Here is a 20,639-nt window from a genome sequence, read left to right as displayed (position 1 = left end):
CCAAGAATCAGAACTACACGAATGCTGGTTAGAAGACAAAGCACTGCCTTTGTTTGTTTGTTTTGAGGATTTTATACCCAGCCAAACTGGCAAGGATGGTACAATAGACATTTTCATACATGCAAAGACTCGGAAAGCTTGCCTCACCACTGCCCTTACTCAAGGAGTTAATAGAGAATGTGCTGCAATAAAACAAGAGCATGAACGGAGAAAGAGGTACAGGACCAGGTGGTTAGCAGAGGACCCCCTCAAAGACAGGAGTGAAGGAAAGTTCTGTGCTGACATCTGTGCAGCAGCTGTGGGGTGAAACAGTTTGTCTTGGAAGAGGCAAGATGGAAAACATCAATTTGAAGATCTCCAAGAAAAATAACTCAACAGAATTCCTAAATAATGGAGAGTCTTGGGGTGGGAGGAACAACAGTATGAGATTACTCCAGAGCCAACAGTTCAAGGGAAAATGAAATGGAATTCGGAGACATTCAGAAAAACTAATATAAACAACATTTTCACAGTCACGGTACTTATAAATACCGTACTTGAAATCGCAACTTTGGAATTCACCTAGACAAAAGGTTAAGAAATGTTAATCATGGTTGTGGACAATATATATGTTATCCACGTGGGCAACAAAAAAGAAACAGTCCAAATGGGAAAGCAGAGGTAAGGGGTCAGGGTTGGGAAGGAGAGACGAGAGAGGCTGAGGTCCTCGTCTTATGAAGCATGAAATCAAGAGATCATGTCTGTAGTTGACAGAGCAAGAACTGAAAGTCTTATTTAATATTACAAATGCAACCCACCCAATAACTCAAAACAGTGGCATGATATTGGTAGGCTAAGGGTCATACAAACCAAGGGTGGTGTAAGCCAAATAAATCCTTATCTGCTACATTAGTAAATAGGGTCTAACAGTTATGAACATGGGAAATGGCAAATGGAAATAACTACTAGAAGAAACAACTAAAATATTTAGAAACAGAATCTGTACTATCTGGATTTTCAACCATACACATATATTGGATAAAAATTATACACATATATTAGATAAAAATCACATGCATATATGAGATAAAGATTTAACAAATCTTTAAAAAGAATTTCTGTATTCGCTCTCTAGTCATCAGACTTGCCTGATTTCTCCTGTTCTCCAGCAGCGAAGTCTCATAGAGTTGGGCATTATGAAGAACAATACCACAAAATGCCAGGTAAGCAGCAAAATCCTAGAAAACAGGCAAGACAACACCCAATAAGAATTGTCTATAAAACTGTCTTGTTTGGTTGCCTGAAACACAACAGGCATCCAAAGTTATTTAGAGTTGAAGTAAATATGAGAAGGCCCAAAGTGTAGATGTTTATTCTTCTACATAATATTAGAAAGCAATGCAGAGCAGGTGTGGGCGCAATGGCACCCCTCGTGGATGACAAGCGTTAACACAGCCTCTTATGTCCCACATCAGGTGGAAAGGAACAAGGAGAAGGAGGGGTGGGAAGAAGACACCCCTCCTTATGTCACTGGACATTGAAATGCGCTCCGTGCAGCAGCTCAGTGTGGTCTCTGGGTGACATTAAGACTTGGACCCATGCCGAGAAGACAGAGATAGCTTGTAACTCACTCCTGGGGCCAACAAAGCTCACACGCTTGTTAAGACAACACCAGCAATAACACTCCCATGTAAAGTTGCAAATCTTAGTTGAATTATGGCTTTTTTTTTTTTTTTTTAATCCTCACCTGAGGGTATTTTTCCATTTTTTGTACAGATAGAGAGGGAGGGAGAGAGAGGAAGGGAGAGAGAGAGAGAAACATCGATGTGAAGGGACACATCGAGTGGCTGCCACCCGCACGACCAACCAGGGCCGGGGACAAACTGCAACTGAAGTACATGCCCTTAGCGGGAACCGAACCCGGGTCTCTCCGGACCGCAGGCCGACACTCTAACCGCTGAGCCAAACTGGCCAGGGCTTGAATTATGACCTTTTTAATAGGTATCTATCATCCTCCCTGTGCTCTACTCAGGGGATGTGCTCACCGTTATCTTGATTGTTGACTAAAATAAAGCTTTGAGTGGCACCTGCTTGATCCACAGCCGTGGATTTATTTGGCCGAGAGGTGACACAGCTGAAGGATGCCAATCTGTCCAGGGGGGTTCACGTGAACGGACTATCAACACAGTGGAGTGCAAAGCGGATCCAGAGCCACGTTCCCCCCAAGCACCCCCAGGCGGCACTGACAGGCAGAGCAGACGTCTACGACCCTGATTTCCAAGGTGCTTGCTGTGTTCTGAAGCAATTAAGGCACGGAGGCCGCACCAGGGCCAATAGGGTGACGGGACGGAGACAGAAATCACCGTCTCGTCTGAATGTCTCCAAAGTCTCCTACTATTTTCGGGAGAGAGACATGACTAGCAATGGGCCTGAGTGGGAAGCGTCCAGTGGGCCCCCTGAAATGCACATGATCACACCTTCGGGAAGAGGAACGGTAAACCCCACGACAGAAGGCGCCTGGGAACAGGTGCGAGGGCTGCTGTCCTTGTACGGGCACGTGGATGTGCGTGGCGCGTGCGCCCTCTAGCGGGACGAGAGGGCCACGGAGCCATGCTCACAGCCGCTCTCGGGAGCCCACTTCATACCACCCAGCCGGATTCACACCTTGGTGCCCGCTGTCTGGGCGAAGCTTCTAAAACATTCTGAACGTGCCTTCCCCAGGAGGGCAGTTCCCACTCGCAGCCGAGCTGGAGGGCTGAGCCCGGAGGGAGGACTGCTTAGGGGTTTACTCCAGGTCGAGTTTCTTCACAGCAGTGATGGAAGTTCAGTGAGCGGATCAGAAGTCCATGGCAGCCCCTGCAAGGGCCTAACACGCACCCGTGTGCATGCACACACACACACACACACACACACACACACAGACACAGACACAGACACAGACACACACACAGACACAGCCCGGGGGAGGCGGGGCCGCACGGGGAGGGGCTGGGCCAAATGCAGACGGACAGAACCACAGTCCACAGTCGAGCCAGCCCTGCATCGGCCCAGGGAACACTTGTCTGGCCACATCAAATCACTTGAATGTGCTTTGTGTGTGTGATCAACCGTTTCAGCAACAGCTAATTCTGAAGGTGCAGACACCCCAAAGGGAAAGCATCTTCCCGAAGAGACATCGCGCCGGACATGAGTGTTGGTACCTTTTCGTCTTTTTCAGTGAATGTTCCACCATTGCCGGATTTCTTGTTGATGGCCTGGGCTACCCCAACAACCTGGTGTAAGGAGAGAAAAGTGGTCAGTTCACTGATCAAAGTTACTGGTTCACCACAGTGTGTTTACAGCAGAAGTTCTACATGTGCTTTCGAGGAGTGATAGGCTACAGAACCAAAACCAGCCCTTCAGCAACTCAGTTCCGCAGCATCTGCTACAGTCTTGCTTCCCAACAGGAGTCGAAGGTTTTTAACTTCCTGGGGCCCGACCCTGTCTGACTCTGTGGCCTCACCTGGCATCGTGAAAGACGTTATTGGCAATCACATCTCAAGTGAATATTTTTCATGGTTTTCAACAAGAAACACAAAATTTTTCTCTATCACATTTCAAATAAAATGCAGGGTAAAAATGAAGACTTTATAGGGGTTAGATATTTCAAACAGGTTACATGCTCTCTTGAGAAAATGAAACGGGACCCAGGGGCCAATCACAGAAGTTAAAATGCATGAGGACCAGGGTGAAAATAATTCCTGATGTAGGAACACAGTCCAACGTCTTCTGAAATGCCTGACCTTGGAAATCGTTTTACTTTCAACAGGCTTTTTTTGGGGGAAAGAGGTCTGATTGAAAAATCAGAACAGGAATGACCAGACCAAGCTTTACTTCAAATGGACCAGAAGCCTGGAAGGTAACTGGATCCTCAGAAGACGGGCTACCCTCCGGGGACACGTCTTAGGTTTCCACAAAAGATCTGGCAAGACTTTCGGAACCGGCTCGTCTTTCGGCCTGGAAGTGTGTTTCACTCACCTATCTGGTTCCAACTTCAGTGGGCTATCATCTCCGTCGTCAGAACCTACAACCCCGCCTGTCGCCACCTCTTCCCACCGACACTTTCCACGGCTAATCTTTCTGCAAATGAGTCCCGGGGAAGGAGCTATTCTCCCCTCCGAGGTCACACTCTGGGAAGTTCTCAGTCTGTGTGGATGGTTCACCCTGGTTACCTCAGCTCACTAGTCCCTCAGCTGCAAGAAAAGGAAGTGAAATCCTCTCTAGAGAAGCAGAATGAGGGGGAAATGCATCCCTGCCCTGACCGGTTTGGCTCAGCGGTTAGAGCGCCGGCCCGCGGACCAGGGAGTCCTGGGTTCGGTTCCCACTAAGGGTACGTAACTCCGTTGTGGTTTGTCCCTGGCCCTGGTCGGGGTTGTGCAGGTGGCAACCAGTCGATGTGTCTCTCTTACATCAATGTTTCTCTCTCTCTCTCTTCCTCCCTCTCTCCCTTCCACTCTGACTGAAGATAAATGCAAAAATGTCCTCTGGGGAGGATAAAAAAAGGGGAGGGGAATGCATTCTTGTTGGATGCAGTTTTCTGAAGGGACATTCATAATAATAGTAATAAAAGCAAAATTATACAATTATCCTGTACCCTTTTATTGTCCTTAGTTCAACTCTTTAGCTCCTGAAAATGGCGAACAGACTTCTGGCTGCTCCTGTCTCAGAGACTAAATGCTCACACAAGGCTTGGTGTACGTGAAGAGGTCTGGATGGGGGCTCGCCTGTTCACGGGGTCCCTGGAGGGCACCGGGTGTAGGAGAGAGCGGCACCTCCATCCCCGGCTGCTGTCAGTGGTCCCGCATCCCCTCCGCAGCGGCTGGGGTGCCACTGTGCACCAAGGAGCTCAGACCCAAGAATGGGTGACACGTGACGGTGTGATGACACAGGTGCCCCCCGACGGCTCACCGCACAGAGGGGACACCTAATGTGGGAAAAGGGGAAGGCGTCTCAGGAGATGCTTTTATTTGTCTCGTATAAATGGTTTATAAGAGGAAGATGAGCCACAGCAGACAGAGAGGTTCTCAGGCAGACCTTCCCGGAGGCGGTACAGCCTGGGGACGCGCGTGGATGTGCGGGTGTACCCGGACCTGTGACCAGGGCCGGACGCGCAGAAGAAAGGAATGTTCGGCTGCTCGGACACGAGAGGACAGAAAGCCAGTTGCTCCTTACAGGCCAGTGGTCGACTCGGTCAGCGTCTCAGTCCATCATGATGTCACCATGAATTGACAGAGATGAGTTTCTTTCAAAGTCTCACAAGAAAAGAGGAAAACCAGCCGCACGTTGTACATTCTAGGACGGGGATGAGGTGGTGGTTTAGGTTACCCCAGGGACTCCCTGGAGGGGGCTGGTGCAGGCCAGTGGGCTGGCTGGGGCCCCCAGCTGCAGACTACACGTCCCCCTTCCCAGTCAGTGACCCAGGAGCCCATCGGGTGTCTCTGGGCGTTTGGGAGGAGCTGCCAGGGCAGCGGTGACCCCGAGCGTCAGTCTCCACTGGAAAAGAGAAGCGGCGCGTGGCCAGCCCCGGGGGTCAGCAGCCGTTTGCCTCCACGCCGGCAGGGGATGCTCGGTCCCGCCTCTGCAGACCCCGGGGGACGGCTTCCGGGCTCACTCTTCGCTGAAACCTCTTTCCAGACTTTAACCGCGTTTCAAACTGTGTGTGCACACTCAGGAACATTTACGGGCGAGCGTTTTTCTAACTGTGTTCTCCGTGGTTAAAAAAAACAATGTCCCGAATCCTGCTCACTCTTTGGCAAAAACAACCACTTTCCATTTCTAGAACTTCTGTTTCTCTTTTCTGCCGACGCCTCCTCCTCCTCCTTTTCCTTCTCTGTTAAACCCTCGTGCCCGTTGTCCCTCACCTCCTTAGACAGACTCAGTTTGATTGTGGCTTCGACCTCAGCAGGGGCTGTTCCCCCTAGGAGGGCGGGTCCCCGAGCCACGAGGTGTCCACGCAGCCCTCCACTGCCTCCCGTGTGAGCTGACTCCCCCGTGTGTGGCTGGTCTCAGTCCCGGCCTCACCTGCCTGGGCTGCGACCCTCAGAATTCATGTCACTGTCCCCACCCTCAGACCTCCGAGCGCCCCTCTGGCCTTTGGCCACTCAGGTTTCTCGCCCGGGGAATTTCTCCGTCTGACACCTGCCTTTGCCCTTTCTTAAGCCCATCGGTAATTTTTAAAATTGTGTCTTCTATTGTCTGCAGAATGGGGGCTATGGTTCTGCATCTGCACAGTCGGGCGGACTGAGCGGAAGTCTTGCCCACAGGCTTCACACCCACTTTGCAGGGCCTGAGTGCCAGGTCCCTGTACAGTTCATCTGACCCCCCACCCCCAAGTCAGCGCAAGATATTATCATCAGGTAAGTTCACCGCACGAGGACATCCCTCGGTGAACTGTGCATCCTTTCTGGTAACCAACTATTTATCAGATACGTTACGGACTTAGGTATTCGAGGTCCATTTGTTTAAGGGATGATGAATGAAATATCATAGATATTTTTTTAAAAAAACAGGCAAGTTCTTTCAAGAGACTATTAGACCAGAGAACTCTAACACTTCTCTGGGCCCCGTCCCGAGATGGGCCGCATGTTAAAAGAGCCCCGACAGAACCCGCAGATAAAAATAGGACACGAAGTACAGCGTTTGTCCAAGGTCACACGGAAGAGCACAGACAAAAAAGGTTCGTTCTCCAAACATCAAGGAGCCTGTGCAAAACGAGCACCGTGTTGATGTGAAGACTTTCCTTTCTCGGGCATCTATTGCTCCTTCCAGCAGATTAGTTCGTTTTCCTCCAGCCAAGAACCTGGTAGCCACAGGCTCTCTGTGGATCCGTCTGCACAGACAGCTTTGCCGGCAAGTGTCTGTCAGACCTCATGTCGGAGAGGCAAACCCCCAAGGACGCCAGCCCCAGGCCTGGCCGGCGCTCCGGGGCTGGGCACCTGTGTGCGCCGAGGGCTGGCTGCCTGAGGTCGGAGCAATGCCGAGGTTTCGGGCTCTCTCTCCCCTCGCCCTTCTTCCCGCTCTAGAAATTAATGTAAAGAATATTTTTTAAACGTCAGTTTCCATAGGAAGTCCATCACGCCTGCCTCCCTGCCGGCTGCCCACGGAACCCTCAAATACCGACACTGATGCTACGTGTGTTTGGTTTCGTTTTCGTTTTTTAAGCAGAAGGAGCTTCTCTGTTTTCTGATTAACCGGCGCTTCTCCTGGCATAGTGGGTATCACGCCCTCACGGGTCGCGTGTTCTTCAGGAATGCCAAGGGTAAGCCTGGACAGCTGGCCCGTCCGGGGCCGCCAACCGAGGCCGCGGTGAGTTCTCCCCCCGCCGGCAGGTACCCAGATCCTCGCCGAGGCCACGCATCAGTCCAGTCACGCCCCCTGTTCTCAGGGCACTGGGCATGGAGCGAAGAGCAAGGCGACCAGGACCGGACAGCTCGTCAGCCACCCTCTCACCCCCGACGGTCTCGCCACACCGTCCGGATTCTGGAGCATCTGGGAGCCAAGCCGGGGACCGTCCTTCCCCCATGCTCCCTGGGCACAGTCGTTCCTTCCAAAACAGACACAAGTGAGGACCGAGCGCCGACCAGGTACCGGCACCGTTTTACACGACGATGACAGGCGGGCCCGGGACAGACGCCGGTGCCCTGGAGGGGGCACTGCCAGAGTGTTAGGCTCAGGAGGGAGCCCCCCACCCCCCTCCACCCCGTCTGTACAGACACACAAACAGAAGGTGAGGGCTGATGTGCCCAACCCCGGCCGTCCACCTCTCTTCCAAACCCCAGGCAGAATCATGGGCATATTCGACGCAGTAGGCAAATACTCACAGTCCCAGATGTGCCCTCATCCTAAACCCTGGAACCTGGGAATACGTCACCTTAAATGGCTAAAGGGACCTTGCAGATGTGGTTGAGGGCGTGGAGACGGGGGACAGAGCGTCCCGAGTCACCAGGTGGGCCTCGTCCCAGGGACGGGAAGGTCCGCGCAGGTATGCGTGGGGGAAGAGCCCCCAGCTGAGGGTCGCCGCCTGGGGCATGCAGGAGAGCCGTTCCTCCCGGGACTGCACCCGGGAACACTGCCCACTGCACCGGGGTCGGCCCAGTGAGAACTCGTTTGAACTCTGGCCTCCAAAACCATAAGATGGCACATGGGTGCTGACGTGAGGTGCGGCATTCCTGGTAGATTTAAAAAAAAATTTTTCCCCCTTTATTGATTTTAGAGAGGAAGGGAGAGGGAGAGAGAGAGAGAAACATCGATGAGAGAGAACATTGACTGGCCGCCTCCTGCATGCCCCCCACTGGGGATCAGGCCCACAACCTGTGCATGTGCCCTGACCGGGAATCGAACCAGCAACCTCTTGGTGCAGGGTCGACGCTCAGCCACTGGGCCACACCGGCCGGACCCTGGTAGAGGTTTCCAGCAGCAGTGACGCTCAGCCCTCCGTCGGACTCGCTCTCATGCCCCCTCCCCCCGCCCTGTAAGATTCCACCTCAACCTCACTTCCTCCGAAATCCCCGAGAGCTGGGGGCTCGTGGTCTTCCTACTTCTCGTCCACCACCGACACCATGCCAACCCTACCTTCTTGGGACACTGCTGTGCTCACACAAGTCACCCCATCACTCAAAGGACGTCATGGCTCCGTCCATCTACAGGATGAAACGAGACGGATCCGCACCCTCAGCTGGCGCCCAGGTGGCTCACATGACCTTTGTGCACATGGTTCTTTGAAACAGTACCTGTCTCTCTCCCTACAGAGGCCGGCCCTCCAACACCAGCCCCGCCACCCCTCCGCGTCCTGCGTGGCCGCTGCAGATGCCACACACCTGACTCCAGGGTCTTCGGCCTCGAGCCTCCTCGTCTCCACGCACATCCGAGTCTCCAGTGAGCTTGTTTCCTCGGGCGTGGCTGACCCCTCGGCCTTCCGGGGGACCTGGTGTCGTCCTGAGCGCACTCAAGGCTGGGCAGACGTCTGTGGTCGATGACGACGGTGGGAGAGGTGCCAGAGGGACCACGTTTTTGGGGTGACGTACTCACTGGACAACACACGTTTGAGTAAGAGTTCACACATCTGCCCGTTTTTCCTCTGCCCTTAGCCTGGTGGTAGGACCTCTGTCCACACCCAGCACCTTCTGTGGCAGGGAGAAGTTCATGCTCTTAATAAGCCTTCAGCTTTGCCGTTAAAGCGTATAGCCGAGAAGGACGCTGTCACCCAGGCCGCGGTAGTGTCCGGAGCTGGGTAACACCGCCCGCGGGCCCACCGAGTCCCGGCTCAGTGGATCCAGTCGGGGCCTGAGACCGTGTTTCACCGAAAGTTCTCAAGAAATGCCAAATACTGCTGGTCTGGGGGAAAACACTTTTGGAACCACTGCTCATAGGACTAGGGAGTGTTACTATGTGGAGGTTTCCCTTTCTTGAATTAAGACGAAATGAATTTGCATGTGGCCTTCCCAGGGCCTAGGGACTCGGTACCAAATGCTGGTCATTCGACCTCAGTGTTCGGGTCGCTGGCAGGTTCCTGCTATGACGGACAATCCGCAGAGGTGACCGCGCACGGGTCTCCTGTGCCCGCGTGGAAGAGCTCCCTCACGACAGCTTCGAGGGGGTGCGAGGGACACCGTTCCGGCGACGCCCCGGAGTTCTCGCTGCGCTCGCGGGCGTTGACCTGGTCAGTCTGATGGGCCCAGCACGGTCCCCCGCGCCGCGCTAACTCGCGTGTTGCTGGTCATTACAGAGAAGGCGCAGCTTCTCAATGTCATCGCTGTACGTGTGACTCCGTCATCCATGTGCACCTTGGCCGGTGTTGACCTGTTTGCGGTTGTTTTGGGTTGTCGGGCTTTTATGAATACAGTTAAGAGTCCAGGTCTGGCATTTCTCTAAATGCCTGGTGAGACGGACCTGGCCGGCTGTGATCCGTTCTCTCCCCTGTGGGCACCTGGCCGGCTGTGATCCGTTCTCTCCCCTGTGGGCACCTGGCCGGCTGTGATCCGTTCTCTCCCCTGTGGGCACCTGGCCGGCTGTGATCCATTCTCTCCCCTGTGGGCACCTGCACTGCTGCACCCCCTGGTGTCCTGGGCAGAGGTTTCCTCACACACCGGGGGTGAGGGAGAGGCCGCCCATGAAGAGAAGCTTCCAGCAAGTTGCCAGATGAACAGCAGGGGCCTGCAGACAGCTGGCGTCGGAAACACTTGCCCAAGGGCCAGCGTCTGGACAGAGCTCACCCCTCCATTCCCAGCCAACGACGGGAAGTCACAGTGTCGGAAAGGTTCCCGTGGCACGGAAGTGAAGGGCAGGCCGGGGAGGCCTCTGCTCATTCGTTTAACCTCGGGACCACCTACAGGTGGGCACTTACCATCCCGATCATCATCACGACTCCCACTGTAACTCAGAGGCAGCTGATGTTCAGAGTTCAGTAGGTGGCCCAAACACAGAGCCGCGCTCTCCGGTCTGATTCCAAAGCCCACGTCCTTCCGGCTACCCCGCCCCGCGCCGGGGCCAAGCCAGCCGGGCTCCCCCATCCGGTGCAGCCCCTGAAGCATGATCGGTGAGGGGCCGTGCAGACCGGCGTCTCCCCGGACATCTGAGGCCATCTGCACACCCCTGCACGCGTACATCGGGTTAACTCACATTTTCATCCAAGGCAATGGAAAGATTTCAAAATTAGAACGTTAAGGAACAAAGACAAATCCAAAGAGGCTGCTAGAAGTTCTGTTTTCTTTGACTTCGATTATAAATCTCATGACACGTGTTGATAGCCAAGAACCACTCATGCAACATAAAAAAAAAAGTCCTACGTTTCTGGGAAAAAAACAGATAATAATGCAGTTTCAAAAGTAGTAGTTTCTTTCAGAAAGAGGCCAGTAAATGGATGGTGATAGAAGTCAGAACAGTGTAGGGATTGGCCGGCGTAAGGACTCGTGTCTATCTCTTGATCGGGTGTTAGTTACACAGATCTATACACATTGGTCAAAATGGTACATTCAGATGGTACATTCAGATATGTGTATTTCGCTGTCGGTAACTTTTAACTCAGTTTTCAAAAAGGATTTAAGTGTTAAAAGTACACTTGTCTGTGCTGACGGTACAGGAAAGTGTTGGTCCATGTGCCGGGTTGCAGGCTGCTTGGTGACGGTGGAACAGGCTGAGGTCTGACCATCTGCTCGGTGCTGTTAGCAGGACGGATGTCCCCAGACAGGGCAAAGACCCAGCCTCCAGGACCAGTAGCTGCCTGGGCCGGGGCCGTGTGCAGTGCATGCTGGGCATAACTCTTCATCCTGGTATTTATTCTTATCTCTTCACACACACACAATTCCTCTTCCCTGCCAAATGCTGACATGTCTGCCACACCAGCTGGGAGAACCACAGGGACATGCTGCCTTCATATTAAATGTGTCTGCCCCTTGGGACACAAAGACTCGGTTCTGAGACAGAGCAGCCTGTGGCCATTGTGAGAAGTCTCCCTGGGTGCCCTTTATTATTATTATTTTTATATATACTTTTTCTTTATTGATTTTAGAGAGAGAGGTAGGGGGAGGAAGAGAGAGATGGAAACATCGATGAGAGAGAATATCGATGATTGGCCGCCTCCTGCACGCCCCCCACTGGGGATCGGGTGCACAACCTGACTGGGAATTGAACCGGCGACCTCCTGGTGCAGGGTTGACACTCAACCACTGAGCCACATCGGCCGGGCTGCACTCATAATATTTTTACACTTAGCAACCCCTTCACCTAGACATGTGGTCACACACAAAACATTATGTTATCTCTGCGTTTCCTCCCTCCAGTGAACGGTGAGCCTGCACGGACCGGCATCTGCGAAGGCTCGGATGCAGACCCTTTCGCACGCAGACTCCCAACTGAGGGTGTCCCCAGCTCCGAAGGCGTGTCCTCCCCCACAGCTGTGCCAGAGACCACACAGGCACGATTCACACTTGAAATCACCATCTGCAACGCCAGCTTTTATCATGACGTTATTCCTGTCCACAATTGGCATTAAAAAATAGAAACAGTACAAGAACTGTTGGGCACAGTCCTTCACGGAGGAGTCACTTCATGGGAGTCACTTCATGGGAGTCAAGTGCAGCCTCAGAAGGAGACGCTGTGTGCCTGGCCCCAGCTCGGGGACACTGGGACATTTCCCGAACGTGACCAAGTCCACCTTTCCGCACCTAAAGTGGGGGTGCCCTCACTCCCCACAGCAGGTTGGCACTGAGCCACGAGAGAGGGTGACATCCCTACAGGGATGGGTGTTGTCCGCAGAGACGGGTCCGGGGCGGGGCCCCGAGGGGTGAGTGGGCACCAGCAGAGGACACAGAGAGGCCATTGTGGAGACAGGACGACTGGGCAGTCTGAGGTCCTGGAGCAAGCGAACACATATGGGTGAGTGACCACCAACAATGCCACATGCTACTGACCTCCGGGCAGGAGGAGGCCTGAGCAATGATCCCAGCTCTCGCCCACGGAAGTCCCGGTCCTCACCCAGAGTGGTTTCCCAGAGCGGGGTGGTGGATGTTCGGGGGGGGACAAGTGCTGCCTAGGGGCCAGCAGAGACCCGGTGGCCCTGGAGGGAGGGAGGTGCAGCCCAGTGGGCTGTCTCAGAGGGGAGAGCTAACGGCATATTTGTGAGCCGATGAGCCCGCCGGGTGAAGAGGGACATTCTGGTGAGCGGGGACGAGACGAGAGAAGGTCTCAGTTAGGCCTTCTTCTGGCTTTGCCTCACTGAACTAAGAAGCCAGGCCGGCAGCTGGACGTGGGCTGAGGAGGCTGCGTTGATACTGGAGGACAGAGGAGAGACTGAGACCAAAAACAATTTGCCCCAAAAAGGAGCCAATTGTTTTGCTCCCACAGACCAGTTCTCTCTGTTGCGTGTTTTATTTTAGGGGCGATCCCAGTGTACCCTGTTATGTCCCATCTAAACAGCCTGGATGTGCTCTAGGTGCTTCCTTCTACTGTTCCTCAACCTCCCGAGCGACAAACCCACTGCCTGGGGCTCGGCCTCGGCCCGGGCCACCTGTGCACTGCAGACGCCTCGCACTCAGCTCCCTGTGTCCACAGTACCCCCTCCGCGGAGGAGCTGATACGGAAAGTACTGATTATCCAAACCACGTGTCAAACTGTGGGGCTCCGGGTTACATGTGAAGCAGAAAAGGCTGCTGATCCTTCATGCTGTAGCCATAGAGATCCTTAAATCATAGCAAATGTGTCCTGGCTTCAAGAAAAATCCCGCCCCTCCTGTGCCTGGCGTGAGGCGGTTCACGGAGCTCTGCCCGCCTGCCCGGCCCGGTCGCCAGGCACGTCCCTCCCGCAGCGTCAGCTCCAGCGGACCCTGGGCACAGCCCTCCGCCCTGGATCCGGGGGCAACACAGAGTGACGGATGAAAAGGAGAGAGCAGGGAGCCCTCCCCGTGGCCGGTGAGAAGTAAAGGACGTCAATTCCACGCAATGCAGCCTGCGCGGCCTCTGTGACACAGCACTGGGCGCATGCTAGTGCCTCAGCACGGCCCGGTGATGCGGCCCCGCCGCTCCTGACCCTGTGACGCGGGCCAGCGGGCGCCGAACACACCCCGACCCGGCACCTTCCTGCAAACCCCATCCATGGCCTCGAGAGGTTCCTATATTTCCCTACACGTGAGACTGAGAAAGAACTTAGAAGTACTCGTTTTGTGGACAAGTAGAGGCCGTGGGGTCGTCTGGCAAGGTTTAAGGAAAGGAGATGAAGCCACAAAATATGCTGAGTCCTCTGGTGGTTTCAAGATACCTGCACAAATTCTCTGATCCTGCTGGCTCTGAGAGTGGAGCCTCGGGCCCCTCCCTTGACTCTGGGCTGCACCTGAGGCTTAGGCTACTGAGGACAGATGAGCCCAGAGGGGAAGGGTGCTCTCTGGAGACTGGGTTACAGGGCGCAGCTGCTCCTCCCTGCTCGCTGTGCCCCCGCGGTGGGAAGGTGGATGGGGAGGCCCACCGGGTGGGAACAGAGGCCTCCGGGACGGGACCTCACCTTAAGTCAAACACCTGGCCCCTATCCTGAGTGCAGAGAACCCTGGCACCCTCCTGGCCGGCCACACCCTCTGGAATGCCTAAAAAATCACCCAGCTTGGGGCAATTTATGTTGAAAGAGATCACTGACCTCAGTCCTCATGATCATCAAATGATGTGTTCTGATCAAACGGAGCTGGAATTCTGAATCCAGGTCACTTTTACTTTATTTCACTGCTACGAAGTGATGTACAAAAAAAAAAAAGGTGATTCAAAAATTTTACTAGACCATCACCTCTTGCTCTTCCATTTGACTTGGTCCTAGAAAGTTAATTGTCGCTGTGAGAAGAGAGACAATGGGGATGTTCGAATAAGGATTTAAGGAGAAGCGCAGTATCGAGCGGTTCATGAAGCACTTTGCCTGTGTGATCTTAGCTCCTCATGGATGGAACAGACTTGCACACACGTCTGCTGAGAGTAGCAATGTCACTGACAACCACCTGAACACTCCAAGAAGAGACGGAAATTATTTAGTGCTCAAAATCCATCCAAGGGTCTAGTTATGTGACTCTGGGTGAGATGTTTACCCAAAGACATCATTTATGATCTCTGCGCCTGGGCCCAGACCACGCCTATCACTACTCAGGGCCCAGGGACAACTTCTCAAAATTACACGATCTACTACATGAAAAGTGGGTGCATTCCAACACGTGTTGAAATGGTGACCCCGAAAGCGCGGATAAAGACATCATCTCGCGAGAACACAGCACAGGCGGCAGCAAGTCCTGGGAGCGTTGTGAGCTTGGGTAGGTGCAGCCGCCCACTGATGGAACCTCCAGTCTGCAGCGTCCGTGTGCTTCCTTCTGCTCCCGGGGCAGAACGGAAGCTGGGGATCCAACCTCGGAGCACGTGATTCCCAGCTGCTGCCCGGCAGACACGGTTTGCCTCAGGAGAGACCTCGCTGTCTTCCGCGTGAGCTGTGCTGTTTAAGGTTGGAGGGCACAGGGAAGGGAAAGGCAGAGACCGCGGCCACCCTGCCGTCCAGTCGCGAGCCAGCGGGACTTCTGTGAGCAAGAAAGGCTCTCGAAGGGGAACAGGTGCAGTGAACAATTTGTAAGTTTGTTTGTTTTAAACATATGGCCCTGGCTGGTTGGGCTCAACGGTTAGAGCATCGGCCCATGGACCAAAGAGTCGCAGGTTCGATTCCAGTCAAGGGCACGTACCTCGTTTTGGGTTCATCCCGGCCCTGGTTGGGTCGCGCGGGAGGCAACCAGTCAATGTGTCTCTCACATCGGTGTTTCTCTCTCTCTTCCTCTTTCCCTCCCGCTGCATCTGATGATAAACAGAAAAATGTCCTCGGATGAGGATTAAAAAGCAATCATAATAAAAAACCATATGACCAGCCAATTGTTTAAGACTAAAATAGATCTAGATGAACCAACAGCTTGCAGTTAAACTCAGCTTATTTTTGCAGCCATACCAGCATCTGGTCTGACTTGGGACCGAAGGGTACGCATAAAGCCACTAGCTCGTATCTGTTCCAAGCTGGAAGGAGGCCCTGGCAGCTCTGTGAGCTGGGGTGCACCGGCTCGGTCCACGGTCTGGGGTTCCTCCCAGGCTTTGGGGGCAACCCTGTGCAGAGACCCCAGCTTCGTCCTTCCCGTCATTTCTGTAGCTCCTCAAATCCACAGCCTGTCCTTTGAACGTATGTGTTGAATACTGAACTCATTTAACAGGTGTCCCGTGACCTCGAGCTGGTCTTGAATTTCTGGGTACAGCTGATGCATCTCCCTCGATTCCTATTCTTCACACCCTCACGCCAGGACTGAGGACCCACACGCCACAGGGGCTCGGTCATTGCTTGTCCAAACAAGGCAATTCAGGCAGGAATGAGAACATTTAAAAAGGAGCAGTCGGTCTGTGTGACTTAAATGCACTTTTGTGTGCTGAAAACATGTATGTGTGTACATCGCTGCTGGAACCACACATCTGACTCCATTCAGACTTGATTCTGTGATTTTCAGTGGGCGTTAAATCTCTTCCACTTATCAAAGTATGTACCTGATAGAAATCTCACAAACACTCGCTGATATTTTTTGAAACATGTTAGGTGTTTCCAAAGGAAGATATAAATAATTAAATAGTTAGCTAAAAGGCTCCTTTATCAAATTGTTCAAAACGTATCATAAGTCCTGTGACAGTGGCATCAAAGAATTAGACGCATGTCATCAAGTATGATGAAATAAAATCGATGCTAAAATTAAAACAGAGGAAAACAGCTCTGGTTCCAAATTCGGTGCCTTCAGTCACCGGGGTTGGCGTCTAACCGAAAGAAAGCAGGTGTCTCAGCGCAGAGCCGTCACCGGCTGCCGTCTCCAGCTCGGATCAATGAGGGGCGTCCACAGACCTGCATTATTTCCCGGGCCCCCGCCTCCACCTCCTCAGTGCAGCCGCTGGGATCAAAAGGATGCACGTCTGTCCCGCGTGGAGGCGACCACGCTGCCGGGGAGGGCGCACCCCGGAAATGGGTCATCCGAGCTGGGGGGAAACAGTCGATGTCCCCCCGCCCTTCTTCACTGAGCACAGATGAACCGTCTGGTTACAGAGGTAAGTCATGCGAGTGACAGAAATAAAGCTGGCCCAGGTGCCCGGGTCCCCAGATCCAGCACCAGGGATGAAGAGCGACAGCAGTTTTGAAACCCACGCGCGTGCGGCGGACTGTTCTCCTCACGCCCGCGTGCTTCTCAGGGTCACCCCAGCACGTCGGCGGGACGAGCAGGACGCCCCCCGGTAAGGCTCTCAGCCCTGGGGACCCGTCCGGTCACCGCCGATTCCTCCCTCCGGGAGCATCACGGAGGGTGTGGCTCTGAGCCCGCTCCCCCTCGCTCTGCAGAGCCCTGTCGCTCTGAAGAGCCACCCGCACCAGCAGGTCCCCCGTTTCCTCCTTCCAGCCCTCTCCTCTGCGGGGCCACGTTGGACCCAGGATTCTGAGGAGCCCGCCTGCCCGCATCCTGATCCTGGGGCCAGGCCACCCACGTCTGAACCTCCGCTTGGCAAGTGCTCACTGATGTGACTTAGGGTGAGCGCCCTGCATGTCCCGTCCCGTCCCCTCACCTGCTGAGTGGGACGTGATGATGACAAGCTGCTGGGGTTGTTGGGAAGGTGGAGGGATTAATGCATCCCGGTCCCCAGGAAACTTCCCACGGGAGGGGCAGTTATTGCCAAAGTCCTACCCCGAGGTCCTCACCCCCAAACACAGCCTGGGCTGGCCCTCCTCTGCCCCTGCCCAACACCGAGTTTCTGTCCTCATTTCTCTAGCCTGTAGCAACGGGACCTTTCCAAACCAATTATTGTAGCTTCCTCAGGCTTCTCCAGTACGCCCCCCTTTCCCCACGAGCCCTAATCTCTTAGAGGGGAGCAGAGAAGGAACGAGTGCAAACAGTGACGCTCTCTGATTTAAAAACTATAAATTTGCCACGGAAGTTTAGGCGTATCCGCGACGCAGACTTCTGAAAGGTACTGCTCCGTCTCCTGCACTTAAGATTGTAATGGTAACGAAAGATCTCCTGAAAGGTTTCCACGGGCTGAAGTACTTCACAGGTAGGAGAGACTCACGAGGAGATGATGTCTTTTACCGCATCTCAGACATCTTCCAGAATCTTCTGTACTGCGTTCCAGCCGGCCTCTCGTAGTTGAGACCTAACCCTCCCGCTGAGCAGCTCGTGGGAGCTCCTTAAGGATCGGGGTGGCCGAAAGGCACCGGGACACTTGGCAAACATTTAACAGTCAATATTCACAGTTTATTTTAGGCCCCTCGGCCATCAGCTAGATCGGTGTTGGCTTACTCAGCACAGTGGGGCGAACCCAGAGACGGCACCCACTTCATTTCCTCTTATTTCTAGGAAAGCGGCAGAGGCATTTTTCTGTACAGCTTCATGTTTGTTCGACGGCAGACCAGTTAAGCCAGGGACCCTGCTGTTTATCAGGCGGCCCCAGCTGGCGTCTGTGGCTGGTGACCTCTTCGGAAGACGATCATTCCTCGTCTGTCTTAAAGGCTCTGTGGGTTCTCTCTCTTTTAAAAGTTGACATCTGCCACCCGGCCGGTGTGGCTCAGTGGTTGAGCATCGACCCTGCACCAAGAGGTCGCCGGTTCGATTCCCGGTCAGGGCACATGCCCGGGTTGTGGGCCGATCCCCAGTGGGGGGCGTGCAGGAGGCAGCCAGTCGATGTTCTCTCTCATCCATGTTTCTGTCTCCCTCTCCCTTCTTCTCTAAAATCAATAAAGAAAAAAAAAGTTAAAGTAAGATGAACACCTGCCATTTGTTGATCACTTCCAGAGCCACAGTAAGCCCTTTGCAGTGGGATTTAATCTCCACAGCCCTGAGGCAAGCCCTCGTACGGGCCCAGCTTGCAGAGGAGGAGGTGGCAGGGGCTGACCAATCCCGTCCTGGCTACTCCTCAGGTCCGCGGTGCAGACGGGACTCCACCCAAGAGCCGACGTCCTGCCCACCCTGCCCAAACCCTCCGGCGACTCTCCACTTGATCTCACAGGTGGTCGGAGGAGGAGCCTCCGTGTGCCCAGAGACAGCCGCCCTGGCTGCGTGTTCACGCCGCTGCCCATGTGAAGGTGAACCTGAAGGTCACGCGTTACACCTTCTCGGGGCCAAATCACTTCCCTCACAGCCGCCACACTGGGAGCGCGTCCGTTCTCCCCAGTTTCTCCTCACTATTCCCCCTGAAGAGTTCGTTCTCCGGGGCATCACTCGAGCTGGGCCGTGTGACTGTGGGGGGGAGGGGCAGAGGGCAGGGATTGGGGGGGGGCAGTGAGACATTGAAAAGCTGCGCGTGGGAGCCTCCCTTCAGTGAAGGTACCGTCTCCAGGACGTGAGGGACAGCGCCTTAGTGGGCAGTGTGTGCTGGGAGCGAACGCGGTCCCGCAGGAGGGGGGCAGGGTTCACGCCAAGTCCCGCAGGGTCACACAGGGACACAGAGAGGACGCAGGAACGTGGGGCCCAGTCATCCCCACAGTCCAGGGGCCTGGGGCTAAGCCCACTCTAACCAGGTCAGTACGTGAACAGACGGCCACACTGACATCCCCCCGCCCCAGACGGCTGCAGTTTTACACAGTGCCCAGTGCTGCCAAGGACATGCGGCAACCAGAACCTCATACAGCACCGCTAAAAACACAATGTCCTGCCCTGGCCGGTCTGGCTCAGCAGTTAGAGCATCGGCCTGTGGACTGGGGGTCGAGGGTTCGAGCCCTGGTCAAGGGCACATCCCTGGGATGCAGGTTTGATCCCTGACCCCGGCTGGGGTCGTGCAGCAGGCGACCAGTCGATGTGAGAGAGACAGGCATGGGTGTGTGTGTGTGTGTCTCTCTCTCCTTCCACTCTGTCTAAAAATCAAAGGGAAAATATCCTGGGTGAGGATTCACAACAACAGAAAGAACACATGCTTCAGCCACTGTCCAGAGCCCGGGCATGTCTTACAAAAGTAAACAAACACCTGCCATATGGCCCAGCAATTCCCTTCTTGAACGGCAGGGGTCTGAGCTACGCAGGTCCACTTACACGTGGTTTTGTTCCAAGAAATACCCTGGGAAAGTATTTGCAGATTTGCAACAATGAGAAAACACTTGCGGGTGAACCTTACCATTTTCTGATGACCAGGGCAACCGGATCACATTTCCAAAGGGAGCCATATTCACACACTTGAAACATTCTATGAAATTCATTGATTACGACCACAGTTATATATCTTAGACAGAATAAAGTCGTGGGAGGAACGGGGGTGGAGTAAGTAAATGAAATGGCTGAAATCTATTTCTAAGTCACAGTAAAGTCTCTATCAGGATTCAACCCTACAACTGAAATAGAAATTAAAAACAGCAAGCGGAGCATTCACTTCATAGTTAAGTTGTCACTATCGTATTATTTTGGAAGTGTGCAAAAGTAAGAAAAACATTTTTTTTTTCCAAGAAGAAAAATGTTTTCAAATGACCTTTGATAAAATGGAAAATTGGCTTACCTCTTCCCTGTGATTCTTAATCGGCATGCACAGAATGCTCTGGGTCCTGTAGCCTGTAATTTGGTCAACCTCTGCATTGAATCGAGGATCCTAGTAAGGAAAAGGAAATTCAATTTGATGACTGACCTGGTCAAAACCTGATTTGATTTTTCTGATTTATAAGATGAGAGAAATCTAAACTTTGACTTACCTTGTAGCTCTGAATGACAATTGTATTGTTATAAAAGGCATTAAATCACTTAAATGAATATCATTGCTGACCAAGATAAATTTAAGTTCTTTTGAGAAGCTAATATTTATGAGAACCCAAAAAAATATATAGTCCCCCCCAAAATGTTCGGAGATAAAGGAAATCCAAAACATTAACCAATTTCGACAGCCTGACCTAAATTCAGGCAAAAATGGGAACTCTCCACCCCTGCAATTCAAGTCTCCTCTCCCCACCTCGCTGCCTCCTTCTCCCGAGCCTCCCATGAACAGCAACTCTGCACTGAAACTTCTCCTGGGAAACCCGGTGCCCCCAAAACGACCTTTCCATGTCGCCTTCACTTCCCTTGGGATGACTGCTCATAGATTTCCTCAGCATCCTGTTCTCCTATCGCCAAGTGTTCCTAAGAATTTAAATCC

The 20,639-nt window shown here is 53.5% G+C and overlaps 1 protein-coding gene across 4 annotated transcripts in view; it reads right to left on the bottom strand.

The window, feature by feature from the left end:
- PDE5A (phosphodiesterase 5A) overlaps positions 1 to 20,639 on the bottom strand; it is a 116,589-nt gene that overhangs the window by 64,669 nt on the left and 31,281 nt on the right. For all 4 annotated transcript variants that reach the window (XM_036240179.1, XM_036240177.1, XM_036240180.1 and 1 more), the window contains exons 3-5: positions 20,013 to 20,102; positions 3,180 to 3,251; positions 1,128 to 1,217 (exon numbers count right to left, since the gene is read on the bottom strand). In XM_036240179.1, coding sequence (XP_036096072.1) covers positions 1,128 to 1,217; positions 3,180 to 3,251; positions 20,013 to 20,102 — 252 coding nt within the window. The remainder of the gene's footprint in view (positions 1 to 1,127; positions 1,218 to 3,179; positions 3,252 to 20,012; positions 20,103 to 20,639) is intronic.

Source organism: Molossus molossus, unplaced genomic scaffold (genome assembly GCF_014108415.1).
Source record: "Molossus molossus isolate mMolMol1 unplaced genomic scaffold, mMolMol1.p scaffold_m16_p_4, whole genome shotgun sequence".
Taxonomy (NCBI): domain Eukaryota; kingdom Metazoa; phylum Chordata; class Mammalia; order Chiroptera; family Molossidae; genus Molossus; species Molossus molossus.
The sequence above is the reverse complement of the archived record's forward strand: the minus strand, read 5'-3'. Positions and strand labels throughout refer to the sequence as shown.